The sequence below is a fragment of the Heterodontus francisci genome, chromosome 2 (genome assembly GCF_036365525.1).
Source record: "Heterodontus francisci isolate sHetFra1 chromosome 2, sHetFra1.hap1, whole genome shotgun sequence".
NCBI classification, from domain to species: domain Eukaryota; kingdom Metazoa; phylum Chordata; class Chondrichthyes; order Heterodontiformes; family Heterodontidae; genus Heterodontus; species Heterodontus francisci.
Genome location: NC_090372.1, coordinates 27,903,424 through 27,916,539, shown reverse-complemented (window position 1 = coordinate 27,916,539; position 13,116 = coordinate 27,903,424). Strand labels below are relative to the sequence as shown.

At 44.5% G+C, this 13,116-nt stretch overlaps 1 protein-coding gene across 3 annotated transcripts in view; it reads left to right on the top strand.

The window, feature by feature from the left end:
- Positions 1-12,722, top strand: part of LOC137383425 (catenin delta-2-like) — a 552,588-nt gene extending 539,866 nt beyond the window's left edge. For all 3 annotated transcript variants that reach the window (XM_068056267.1, XM_068056277.1, XM_068056257.1), the window contains 2 exons: positions 3,709-3,785; positions 12,214-12,722. In XM_068056267.1, the coding sequence (XP_067912368.1) occupies positions 3,709-3,785; positions 12,214-12,474 (338 nt within the window). In that variant the 3' untranslated portion in view covers positions 12,475-12,722. The remainder of the gene's footprint in view (positions 1-3,708; positions 3,786-12,213) is intronic.
- Positions 12,723-13,116: the final 394 nt, after the last annotated feature.

Below are 13,116 nucleotides of genomic sequence, written 5' to 3'. Positions count from 1 at the left end.
TCATTATTCTGGCTCAAGTTCCAGTTTTGGAAACACCAATTAACCTGTCCTCTGTGATCCACCTAGAGATCTCTCAATTTGACGAGCTTGTCTTATTGTTAAGTCAATGGGGGTGAAATTGGGTTCAGGCAGTAACACAAAACAGCCGATAGCGAATCGACAGCCTGGTTTACTCCCCCACCTGATTCTCCTTCTGTTGATGAAAAGGAAAATGGCTGCTGATTCACTATCACCCATTTTACATAACTGCCTAAGGTAAATTTCACCCCCACTGTGTGAGTATTCAGCCAATTCAAGTCCTTCAATAGCAAACTTTGAAGAAAATTAAGAACGCAAAACACAATTTCCTCCTCTGTTATATCTCCACCTCCTAATTTACCCTATCTGTTCCCCTAAATATTGTGAAACCTTTGATCAAATTACCCCTTAACCTTTTAAAATTCCAGGGAATACAACCCCAGTTTGTTTAATCTCTCCTCATAGCTTGGCCCCTGAGGTTCAAGTACCATTCTTGTAAATCTATGCTGCACTCCCTCCAAGACCAGTATCACCTTCCTACGGTGTGGTGCCCAGAACTGCTCACAATTCTGCAGATGTGGTCTAACCAAGGATTTGTATAGGTGAAGCATGACTCCTTTGTATTCTATTCCTCTAGTTAGAAAGGCCAGCATTCCATTAGCTTTTTTGATTATTTTCCATAGCAGTTCATGACATTTTAATGATCTGTACATCTGGACTCCCAAGTCTCTTTGAACCTCCACTATTTCTAGCTTTTCAACATCTATCCTTTTTAGGTTCAAAGTGGTGACCTCACATTTGCCTACATTGAAATTTATTTTCCATAGTTTTGCCCATTTTCTTAATCTATCAAATGTATCACTGTAATTTTATGCTTCCATCTACACTGCTTACAATGCTGCCTATCTTTGTGTTTACGGCACATTTGGATATGTGGCTTTCTATCCCATCATCTAAGTCATTAATGAATACAGTGAGCATTTGAGGCCCTAACACAGGTCCTTGCGGGATACCACGAGTCGCATCCTGCCAATTAGAGTACCTGCCCGTAATCCCTACTCTCTGTCTCCTGCTGCTCAGCCAAGTTCCGAACTAGGTCAATAATTTTCCCTCAATTCCATGAGCTTCAACTTTGGCAGACAATCTTTTATGAAGGACTTTATCAAATGCCTTCTGGAAGTCCATATAAATAACATCCATAGACATTTCCCTGTCCATTACTTTAGCCACCTTTTTTAAAAAATTCAATCAGATTCATCAGGCATGACCTACCCTTTACAAATCCATACTGGCTCTCTCTGATCAGCCGAAAATCTTCAACGTATTCGGTCACCCTATCCTTAATTACAGAGTCCAGCAATTTTCCAACAACAAATGTTAGGCTAACTGGTCTATAATTCCCTGGTTTCCCTTTGTCATCTTTCTTAAATGGCGGAGTAACATGCACAATTTTCCAATCTAAAGGAACTGTTCCCAAATTGAGAAAACTTTGGAAGATTATAGTTAGGGCATCTGCAACATTCTCACCTGCTTATTTAAGCCCTAGGATGGAAACCATCTGGTCCTGGGGCTTTGGTGCTCTTTAGTGCCATTAATTTCTTCATTACTGTTATCTTGCATACATTAATTTTCATGAGGCCCTGTCCCTGATTTGGTAATAGTTTCCTTGGGATGTCTGGCATGTTGGCATGTGTGAGATCACCTTGAGATCAATAGCTGCAGTCAGTCCAGATAGAATTTTTTCAACTGAATCTTAACTGTTGCTATCAATAAAGAGCCACCTATTTTGTTACGTTTCCACTGGCATTAAAGTATTTCTATTTATTTATATAGATGATTTTGACTTTTCAGGATGTGGAACAGCACTTTAAGATAATGAAGGCATGCAAAACAGGCTCAATGTGTTTATCCAGTGAGTATGGGAGCAATAACTGGCCAGGAAAGCCAGTCAGCCAAAACACAGCCAGTCATCACCAGCTAAAAGGAGTGGAGGCCCTGGTTCCCTAGATTATGGGAGCAGGAGCCAGTAAGAGAGGACTGGTTACCAGGGCAGCAATCAGAGCAGAGGAATCAGGAGCGAGAGAGGAATTGACAGTGGGAGATGCAGCAAGATGACAGTAGTCATTGAGCTGGACAGTCGACAGGGAAATATTGGAAACAGGAAGGAGAGGCAGTGGGAAGGGAGAGTAAGTTGGGGGAGGGAAAACACAGTGGTGAGGGGAGAAGAGAGACAGTGGGTGAGGGGAGAGGCAGTGGAGGAAGTGAGAGCCGTTAGAGGGGGGAAAAGTAGTGAGGTGGGGAGAGGCAATGAAAGGAGGGGATAGGCAATGAGGAATAATAAAGGAAAGAGGCAGTAGGCTGGGGAAAGGAGAGGCAGTGACAGAACCTGCAACTGGAGATCCAGCAGGAGTGGGAAAGGCATGAGGCATGTGAGGTAAGTTAAATTTTTACTGGACAAGTTCTTACTGTTGCTCCCACAAGGTTTCGGTATTAACAGAGGATTACAGTAAAAGCTGAATGTATCTCAAATATCTTTCCCATTCCTGCCAGTCCTCCAGCTGTTGACTTTTTTCTGCTGCCTTCCCACTTCAGCTGTTGATTCTCCTGCTACCTCCCCCACTCCAGCAGACAGGAACAGAAGTATAGCTGCAGGCCTGAGGGGCCTTCAACTGTGGGTCTGTGTCATTGGCCTCAGCCTTCTGGCCACTATTGGAAAATGAGCTAGAGACCTCCATGTCCAAAGATCCATGAAGTGGCTTCAAGATCCATGAAGTGGCTTTGCATCCTCTCTTACCTTACTACCCGTCCCTTCTCAGACCCTCACATCCAACTTACTATCCACACCAGCTGACTTGAACATAAATCCCTGTTCTTCCATCATCGCTGGGACAATATTTTTGAATTCCCTATCTGAACCATTGTTGGTCACAGGAGCACCTTCACCACACGGACTGCAGCGGTTTAAGAAGACCCACCAGCACCTTCTCAGGGCAACTAGCGCTAGGCAATAAATGCGGCATTAATCTGGCATTCATATCCTGAGAACAAATACGAAAAAAAAAGTACAGTTCTGCCGGTGCCCCTAAAAATGGACATCCCTCAGATGCGGTGGGATGGGAGGTCTGGGTTGAACCTTACCTGCCTCATTGCCATGGCTGCCTTTAGCCTGCACCTGTTCTGGGCTCAAGCCCAGGAGCACCTTTCTGTACTGTAAGGGAAACAGCAACTCAGCGTAATGGCACTCCATCCCTATTTCCTCTGTTAGGCTCGAAAAATGAATGTTTCCCAGGTGTGTTGGAGAGCAGTGTCAGGACCATTGTTTTAAATGGGATTAGCTACAATGACATGCTGTGTATCATGAGACTCCAGCTGGCATGCATCAATATTGGGTCTCCTGGAATTAATTATTTTTGTGAGAAATCAAAGTAAAGGGTCCAGATCTACAGTTCAGAACATCATCAAGGTTAATTACGATATGGTATTTAAATAACATTGTGCTTGGGGCTTAATGGGCCCAGAGATTACAAGAGTAAGCAAAGCTTCAGTGGGAGGTAAGGATTTGGTTCTATTGAATGGTGAATTGCACTTACTGACATAAGATTTGACCAATGCCTACATGACATATTGCACTACAAGCTTTGGTATTAACTTTCAACCGTTTTAATTATGTCTGTTTCTTTATTTGAACAGCTCAACTTTCTGTAGTAGCCGGATCAGGCTACAGGAATTCCTATGCTACTCCCGTTGAAGCTATCAAGCACAACCAGGTGTGTTATACACTTTACAGAACATCTGATTGATGTGTTTGATCTTCAACAACCTTCGTTGAATGATATTTGAGCCCAGCAGTGAATCGCAACACCTTTCCTATATCTTAGTCTCACTTCACCACATGCTATTAGAATAAAGTTTGGCTCTTTTCTTGCTTTGTTTGGAGAGAAGATGAACCCTGTTAACCTTTCTGCAACAATGATATCATGCACAAGTGTTTCAATGTCATTTACATGACATTTACAAACCAATGGAAAAAGATAAACGCCACCAGACAGTTTTTTTAAAGAGAAGTCAACCCCATTTAGAAAAGGACAAATTTCACTCATTCATTCCCAAATGCAGGGGTTGGGGGTACACAAAAGCCAAAAGACTTGCAGGTTGGTAGGTAAATTGGCCATTATAAATTGCCCCTAGTATAGGTAGGTGGTAGGGAAATATAGGGACAGGTGGGGATGTGGTAGGAATATGGGATAAGTGTAGGATTAGTATAAATGGGTGGTTGATGGTCGGCACAGACTCGGTGGGCCGAAGGGCCTGTTTCAGTGCTGTATCTCTAAAACTAAAAAAACTAAAAACTAAAATTCCAGGAAACTGACTGCCAGTGGAATGAAAAACTTGTCTGGCCATGAGGTGGAACACAGGCACCATCTTCAATCCTGGGGCTCGGGCTCGGTGGGGGAGGGGGTGATCAGCATGGGTTGAGTTACCTATTACACCTCTAACTAAAAGATTTTAATTTACTAAAGCAGAGGACTAGTACAACGAAATGAATAGATATAGGGACAGACTTTCTTGTTCCAGTGCCTGACTCTATTGGATTGCAGGAGTCCAGCACAGAGAAGAAAAGTGGACGATGAGGATCACATACCAGTGAGTGAGTGTGCTCAATTTCCCGTTAATGCACTTTGTCCAAGCAGTTCGCATACGCCAGCAACCGGAACAGAAGAATCAGCTGTATGATGTTAGTCAACCTTCAAATGTACTGATCAAATTGAATCCAGCTTCTGCTAGAGGTGTCATGCTCCTAAAATGTTTTTGTTTTCCTTAGCCAGAAAGAATGAATCATTTTTTTGTATAATTGGTGTTAATTTGCCTATTTATCCCCCTGCTTCCTGAGCACATATCCATGACACTCATATTCCCTGGCCACGTTTGAAGCATAGTCCTTTCTGCCACCCAATAGAGTTCCTGAGAAAGATCCGATGCCAGCTCAGGGAACTGGCAAGTAGTGTCCAGCTACTTCTTTATAGGGAAAGTATGATAATGAAATGCTGCTCATTTCAGTACTTGGTTGTAGGAACAGGAGACAACATAAAGAACACATTACATGGTGGCAGTGGTGGGATCTTTCTGGTCCTCTTCAGATAAGCCAGAGTATTGATTCTGTGTAACCCATCATTTTCAATTGCTATCAATATTGTTACAGCCTGCTTCTTTGGTTCTACAATCACTTGGTCTGTGAAGCATAACTGCATTCTTTGTTTAAAAAGTTTGAACTCAGATAGGATTTCACTGGCCTTCCAGTTCATGCTGGGAAATTTGATATTGATTTGTCTGCAGTTCTTTTGCTTTCTGCTCTTTGTTTAACTTTAATAGCTTTTAGTGTGTCCTCAGCACTGTATTTATTATGACTTTTCTATTTGTGGTTTGAGACTGGTTTTACAACTTGTTCTATTCACTCTGCACTGTTTTCCCCTTTCAGAAACTCTCTTATTTAGACGAACTGCTTGGATGGAAAGCAGCAGGTCTTTGATAGTGTTCTCTGTTTACATTGCTTGCTGCACTTAAGCATGTCTGTTGACACATATGTTCAATAGAAAGTTCAGTTGCTTTTATTTGCTATAATTTGTTTATGTTCTTCACGCTCGATTGGTTTAATTTTTTTTTAAACTTTGGCTGTGTGAATGGAGACTCTGCAGTGTTCAGAGATTTCCCGCACTTTTCGCTATCAGATGCCTCCTGTAATGGCACCGTCCTCAATCAGCCTGGGAGAGGAGTTGTGTCTTCCCTGGGTTTTCTTTTACAGAGCCTTTGGAAAAAATCAATTTTTAAGCACTTCAGAGCTTTATCTTTTTAAGTGGGATTCCTCAACCATCGGCACAATGACTCATCCGATCGCAGGAATTTATTTACAGCCTGTCGTTCTGTGCTATGTCTTCTACAGCGTGAGATAAGTTCTTTTTTCTTTCCACTGTTTGGGCCAGTATTTCTTTTGATCTCTCTCTCTTCTGGCTGTAGGAAGGGTTGTTTTCACAGTTGTTTTACCCCTGGTCTTCAACTTAGACTTTGTCTTTTTCACTACAGCTGCCATCATGTAATTTGTTATGTTGATTCATCCAACATAAATGAGATGTGTGGAGTCCAATTCACTGAAGATCTCTAACAGGTTTATTAACAGCTAAACTATTATATACAGTACAGAACAAACCATTTACAGAACCTACAGCTGGGTGTTAACAGTTGCAAAATGACATTTATGTTGCATCAGACAACATAAAGAACACATTACAACATTTAAACCAGAACCTACTAAACATAATCTGTCCTCATAATTTAACTGTCTAAACACCAGAAATACTTTAGTAAATGATCATTACAAAATCTAATTGTAAAACATCATCTTGCCATCTGTGGCCTGGGAAGACGCGACAGAGGAAATTTAAAAACAAATCTTTATTCAGAATTTCAAATGTCTTGATCTGGAAGATTATTGTCCTGTTAGGTGAACCATTTGTTTATAATCATAAAATAATTCAGTTACATGGAGAGACTAGAGAAGCTGGGATTGTTCTTAGAGCAGAGACGGTTAAGGGGAAATTTAATGGAGGTGTTCAAAATTGTGAAGAGTTTTGATAGAACAGATAAGGTTAAAATGTTTCCACTGGCAAGTTGGTCAATAACCAGAGAACACAGGTTTAAGGTGATGGGTAAAAGAACCCCCAGAGGGGAGATTAGAATTTATTTTGTGTGTTTTTATGACCTGGGATCATAAGGGTGGTGGAAGCAGTAGTACCTTTCAAAAGGGAATTGGATATATACGTGAAGGGGAAAAATGCGTAGAGTTATAATCGAGTGCTTATACGGAAAGCATGATAGCTGAAATATTCCAGTCAGTCGCAGTGGCAGAGTGGCTTGTATCACCAAATCATACATTGGTCTGTGCCCCTAGTCCTCTGGTATCTTCTCTTCCTTTCAGCATCTCAACTGTTGCACCTGTTACGCCTCTCATATAAAATCCTTATTCTCTACCACCCACCAAAGTACCATAAACATTTTCTCAGTGAGGTATCTTGATTGTTTTCCACCTTCAGCCTCTGTTCTGAGCAATTTCTCATCCTTGGTGATTTCAACCTCCATCTCAACTTATTCTCTCTCTCCACTTAGTTCACTCCCTCCTATTTTCCCTTAATATCTCCCTCCATATAAACTCCCCAACCCATATCCACAGCAACCCTTGACCTTGTCATCTCACATGGCCTTGCTACTCCCACTGTGTAAATCACAGAAAAGCCATTGCTGATCACTTCCTCATATCACTCTCCACCCACATCCCACCTGTCCTTTTCAAACCTACTTCCTTTGTGTCCTCCTCCGTTCACCATGACATTTCTGCAGCTGAACCACACTTTCATTTCCACCTTTGTCTTTGTCCCCATTGAAACCATTACTTTGTCTCACCTTGGCCATTTCCCTAATGTGGCTCTCATATTCCACACCCGCCCCCCACCCCCCCACCCACCATTTTAAGTCCAAGGGACATAGATTTGAATGCATATGGCAGACAACTCATTCAGCTTGGCGGAATGAGCCAGCCTGCTCTGGCTGTACCACATAAAGTAATAAAGCACTATCAGGTCCTGCTGCCCACTGCCAAAACTGCTCGTTATTCCAGGATCAACCTGGAAAGCAAAAATAACTCGTGCCGTTTATTTATTCGACTGCTTTGTTAAACCCCTCTCTCCTGTCTCCTGTACCCTCACCTCCAACAACAAGTTGGAGGACTCATGGACTTCTTTGCTATTAAGATTGAGACCATCTGTTCAGCTGCCTCTGCCATTTCCCTCCCTTCTCCTAGTCCATGGGACCAAACTTCTTCCAAGGTTCGCCCTGCCCTAGCCCTACCATGCATCGTTATCTAGTATCTCGCCTCATGCCCTCTCCAACCTCATCCTGTCCATGAGACCCACCTCCTACTCCTTCGACCCTATACCCACTAAATTGCTGACCACCTAACTTCTTTTCCTGGCCCCCATCTTAGCTAATATTGTTAACAGTTCTTTCTTCTCAGGTCCAGTGCCTTCTCATTTAAAATGGTCGTCATCACCCCTTCCTCAAAAGAACAGTCCTCCAATATTTGCTCTATACAGCCAGCTTGTTGCACTGCGCGGTCCCTTTAAGATTGACGCGCAGCTGCGCACGTGCGCATCTTAAATGGAGCTTTGCCTGTGCGCAGCCTGTTTATTCCCAATGCAGTGCATTCCTGATTACTGCACAGCCACACACCCACACAGCTTAGAGAAAACATTGCCCTTAACCACTCCCTCCTTGCAAACTACCAGCCCATCTCCAACCTCCCTTTCCTCTACAAAGTCCTTGAGCGTGCTGTCACCGCCTAAATCTGTGTCCATCTTTCCTGGAACTGTACGTTTGAATCCCTCCAATCAGTTTTTACTCCTGCCACTACACCAACACGGTTGTTCTCAGTTGCAGATGACATACTTTGACACAGTTGACCACACTATCCTCTTCCAATGCCTCTCCAATGTCAAAGAACAAAGAACAAAGAAAATTACAGCACAGGAACAGGCCCTTCGGCCCTCCAAGCCTGCGCTGATCCAGATCCTCTATCTAAACATGTCGCCTAATTTCTAAGGGTCTGTATCTCTTTGCTTCCTGCCCATTCATGTATCTATCTAGATACATCTTAAAAGACGCTATCATGCCCGCGTCTACCACCTCCGCTGGCAACGTGTTCCAGGCACCCACCACCCTCTGCGTAAAGAACTTTCCACGCATATCCCCCCTAAACTTTTCCCCTCTCACTTTGAACTCGTGACCCCCAGTAATTGAATCCCCCACTCTGGGAAAAAGCTTCTTGCTATCCACCCTGTCTATACCTCTCATGATTTTGTACACCTCAATCAGATCCCCCCTCAACCTACGTCTTTCTAATGAAAATAATCCTAATCTGCTCAACCTCTCTTCATAGCTAGCACCCTCCATACCAGGCAACATCCTGGTGAACCTCCTCTGCACCCTCTCCAAAGCATCTACATCCTTTTGGTAATGTGGCGACCAGAACTGCACACAGTATTCCAAATGTGACCGAACCAAAGTCCTATACAACTGTAACATGACCTGCCAACCCTTGTACTCAATACCCCGTCCTATGAAGGAAAGCATGCCGTATGCCTTCTTGACCACTCTATTGACCTGCGTTGCCACCTTCAGGGAACAATGGACCTGAACACCCAAATCTCTCTGTACATCAATTTTCCCCAGGACTTTTCCATTTACTGTATAATTCACTCTTGAATTGGATCTTCCAAAATGCATCACCTCGCATTTGCCCTGATTGAACTCCATCTGCCATTTTTCTGCCCAACTCTCCAATCTATTTATATTCTGCTGTATTCTCTGACAGTCCCCTTCACTATCTGCTACTCCACCAATCTTAGTGTCGTCTGCAAACTTGCTAATCAGACCACCTATACTTTCCTCCAAATCATTTATGTATATCACAAACAACAGTGGTCCCAGCACGGATCCCTGTGGAACACCACTGGTCACACGTCTCCATTTTGAGAAACTCCCTTCCACTGCTACTCTCTGTCTCCTGTTGCCCAGCCAGTTCTTTATCCATCTAGCTAGTGCACCCTGGACCCCATGCGACTTCACTTTCTCCATCAGCCTACCATGGGGAACCTTATCAAACGCCTTACTGAAGTCCATGTATATGACATCTACAGCCCTTCCCTCATCAATCAACTTTGTCACTTCCTCAAAGAATTCTATTAAGTTGGTAAGACATGACCTTCCCTGCACAAAACCATGTTGCCTATCACTGATGAGCCCATTTTCTTCCAAATGGGAATAGATCCTATCCCTCAGTATCTTCTCCAGCAGCTTCCCTACCACTGACGTCAGGCTCACCGGTCTATAATTACCTGGATTTTCCCTGCTACCCTTCTTAAACAAGGGGACAACATTAGCAATTCTCCAGTCCTCCGGGACCTCACCCGTGTTTAAGGATGCTGCAAAGATATCTGTTAAGGCCCCAGCTATTTCCCCTCTCGCTTCCCTCAGTAACCTGGGATAGATCCCATCCGGACGGGGGGACTTGTCCACCTTAATGCCTTTTAGAATACCCAACACTTCCTCCCTCCTTATGCCGACTTGACTTAGAGTAATCAAACATCTGTCCCTAACCTCAACATCCGTCATGTCCCTCTCCTCGGTGAATACCGATGCAAAGTACTCATTTAGAATCTCACCCATTTTCCCTGACTCCACGCATAACTGTCCTCCTTTGTCCTTGAGTGGGCCAATCCTTTCTCTAGTTACCCTCTTGTCGTCCAACTGGATGGGACTACATTCGCATGGTCAGCTGGATGGGACTGCACTCGCCTGGTTCCATTCTTATTGATCCAGTCATAGCCAGAGAATTACCTGCAATAGCTTCTCTTCCTGCTCCCCTAAGAATATAACCTTGGCTGCTACTATTTCTCATCTACATGCTGCTCCTCGCTGACATCATCTGAAAACACAATGTCAGTTTCCATATGTACGCAGACAATATTCAGCTTTACCTCACCATCACCTCTCTCAACCATACCACTATCTCTAAATTGCCTGACTGCTTGTTCGACATCCAGTATTGGATGAGCAGAAATTTCCTCCAACTAAATATTGGGAAGCCCAAAGCCATGACGCTGAATTTTACCGGCTCTGTGGATACGGGGGTGTTGTCAGCTGAGAAAATAGTGGGGAGCTGCATCAGGACGGCTTCCCGGCACATTCCTGCCTCCAGAGGAATTTCCCAGGAGCGGGCTGGGAAAAGAGTCAGATGGAGGTGTGCAGCCAATTAGGGCAATAATGCCCACTTAGGGGCCATTTTGCAACAGCACTAGTAGTTCCCTGCCGTTGGTGCAGCCCTCCCCACTGAATGCAGAGCCAGGCAGCTTATTGGAGGTGGCCTCCCAGTGGCATCCCAGGTGGCCACCATGCCCCAGTGATGGGGTTGTGGGGATAAAAGGTCGCAACTGCAACCAAACTAATCCTGCGGAGGGGTTTCCCCTCCCCCCTGATGGTCCTACCGCCTCGTTGTTGAGATGCCCTCACGCTCGTCTTTCTGCCACAGCAGTGCCCCACTTCTCCCAGTGGGGTTGCCAGCTATCCTGTGCTGTAGGCCCTCTGATTGGGCCTGCAGCCGCAGGAACCTACCTAACATCCTTATTAGGACGGCGAATGTGGAGGTGGCCAATTAGGAGGCCACCTCCCTGAAGGTTGCGCTGGTGAACTTGCTGATGACATGGGCGGGCTGCAGACCCCCATATGGTCCCAACATTGGGGTCCCAACTCCCACTGGAAAATTCAGCCCATTGTCTTCAGTTCCCGCCACAGAATCCATTCCCTAGCCAGCAACTCCATCCCTCTCCCAGGCCACTGTCTGAGGCAGAATCAAACTGTTCACAGTCTTGATGTTGTATTTGACACTGAGGTGAACTTCTGACCGCATATCTGTGCCATCACTAAGATCGCCTACTTCCAGTTCCTTAATATCACTTGACTCAGCTCCTGCCGCAGCTCATCTGCTGCTGAAACTTTCAGGCATGCCTTTGTTACATCTAGATTTGACAGTTCCAATGCATTCCTTCCACCTCCACAAACTTAAGCTCATCTAAAATACTGCTGCCCATATCCTACCTGGCGCCACATCTCATTCAGCCATCACCCTGTGCTCGTTGATCTACATAGGCTAACATTTGAGCAAATTTATTAAAATTCTCATGCTCCCATTCTCAGCCCTCCCAATCTTGTAATGTGCTCCAGCCCTACAACCCTCCCGACATATCAGTGTTCCTCCAATGCTGGCCTCTTGCACATCCCCGATTCTAATCATTGCACCATTGGCAACCGTGCTTTCTGCTGCCAGGACCCTAAGCTCTGGAATTCCCTCCGTACACCACTCCACCTCTCTACCTTGCTTTCCTCCTTTAAGGCACTCCGTAGAATCTATGTCTTTGACCAAGCTTTTGGTCATCTGACCGAATATCTCCTTATGTGGCTCGATGTCAAATTTTGCTTGATAAAACTTCTGCAAAGTGCCTTGGGATGTTTTATTATGTTAAAGGCACTGTATAAGTAGAAATTGTTGTTAAAAGAAAACAAGAATTATGGCCTATTTTCTCTTCTCTATAGGTCTCAGCACAACCTACTGCACAGGAACCCAGTAGGAAAGACTATGACACCTATCAGCCCTATCAAAACTCCACAGGAAATTACGATGACTCTTTCTTTGAGGATCAAGTGCACAGTCGCCCAGCGGCCAGTGAATATAACATGAATCTCGGCCTGAAGTCAACAGGCAATTATGTTGATTTCTACTCCGCCGCCCGTCCCTATAGCGAGTTAAACTACGAGACGAGCCACTACCCGGCCTCACCCGACTCCTGGGTCTAAGCAGTTGCCCTCTTGGGTCTGAGCAGAGGCGGCAGATACACAAGAAAAGAATAACAATACAAGACCCTGGGAACTGTGCATGTGCATGAATACCACAAGACATTTTTCAGCAAGTCTTAGTCTATCAGTGGTCTGTTCTGTAGGACAGTCATCGGGTGAATCATGGCAGATGGCAGTCGGTTGGATAAGTACAGAGAGAAATGCAAGTGACATTCAGCTCATATTAAGGAAATGGAAGATTTGCTCGCCAGAGGGCGGGGAGGGGGAGCTGGGGGGTGGTTGTTGCGGGGGGGGAGGGGGGGCCGCATTGGTAAGGACTAAAAATTCCTGTTGTGCATCCAGAGAAGCGAGGTGGTGAGGGGAAAAGAACATCAATAGCGTGCAAAGAAAATGGCATTTTGAGTAGGAATTAAAGTTGGCAATGGAAAGTGGTTGAAAGTGATAGGAGGGAAGTTGGAGAGGCCAGGTCAAGCACAAGAACCTGAATGTGTTTACACTTGTTACGGAGACAGTCTGTCACCTCTTGAAACAAACATTCTCAATTGATTGTGTGTCACAGCTTGTAGTTTGCAGTCGGGTTTTCTTCTGTACAGCAAGACCATTTCTCTCACCACCTTCTTGGGTTCTTTCTTTCATTTTAAT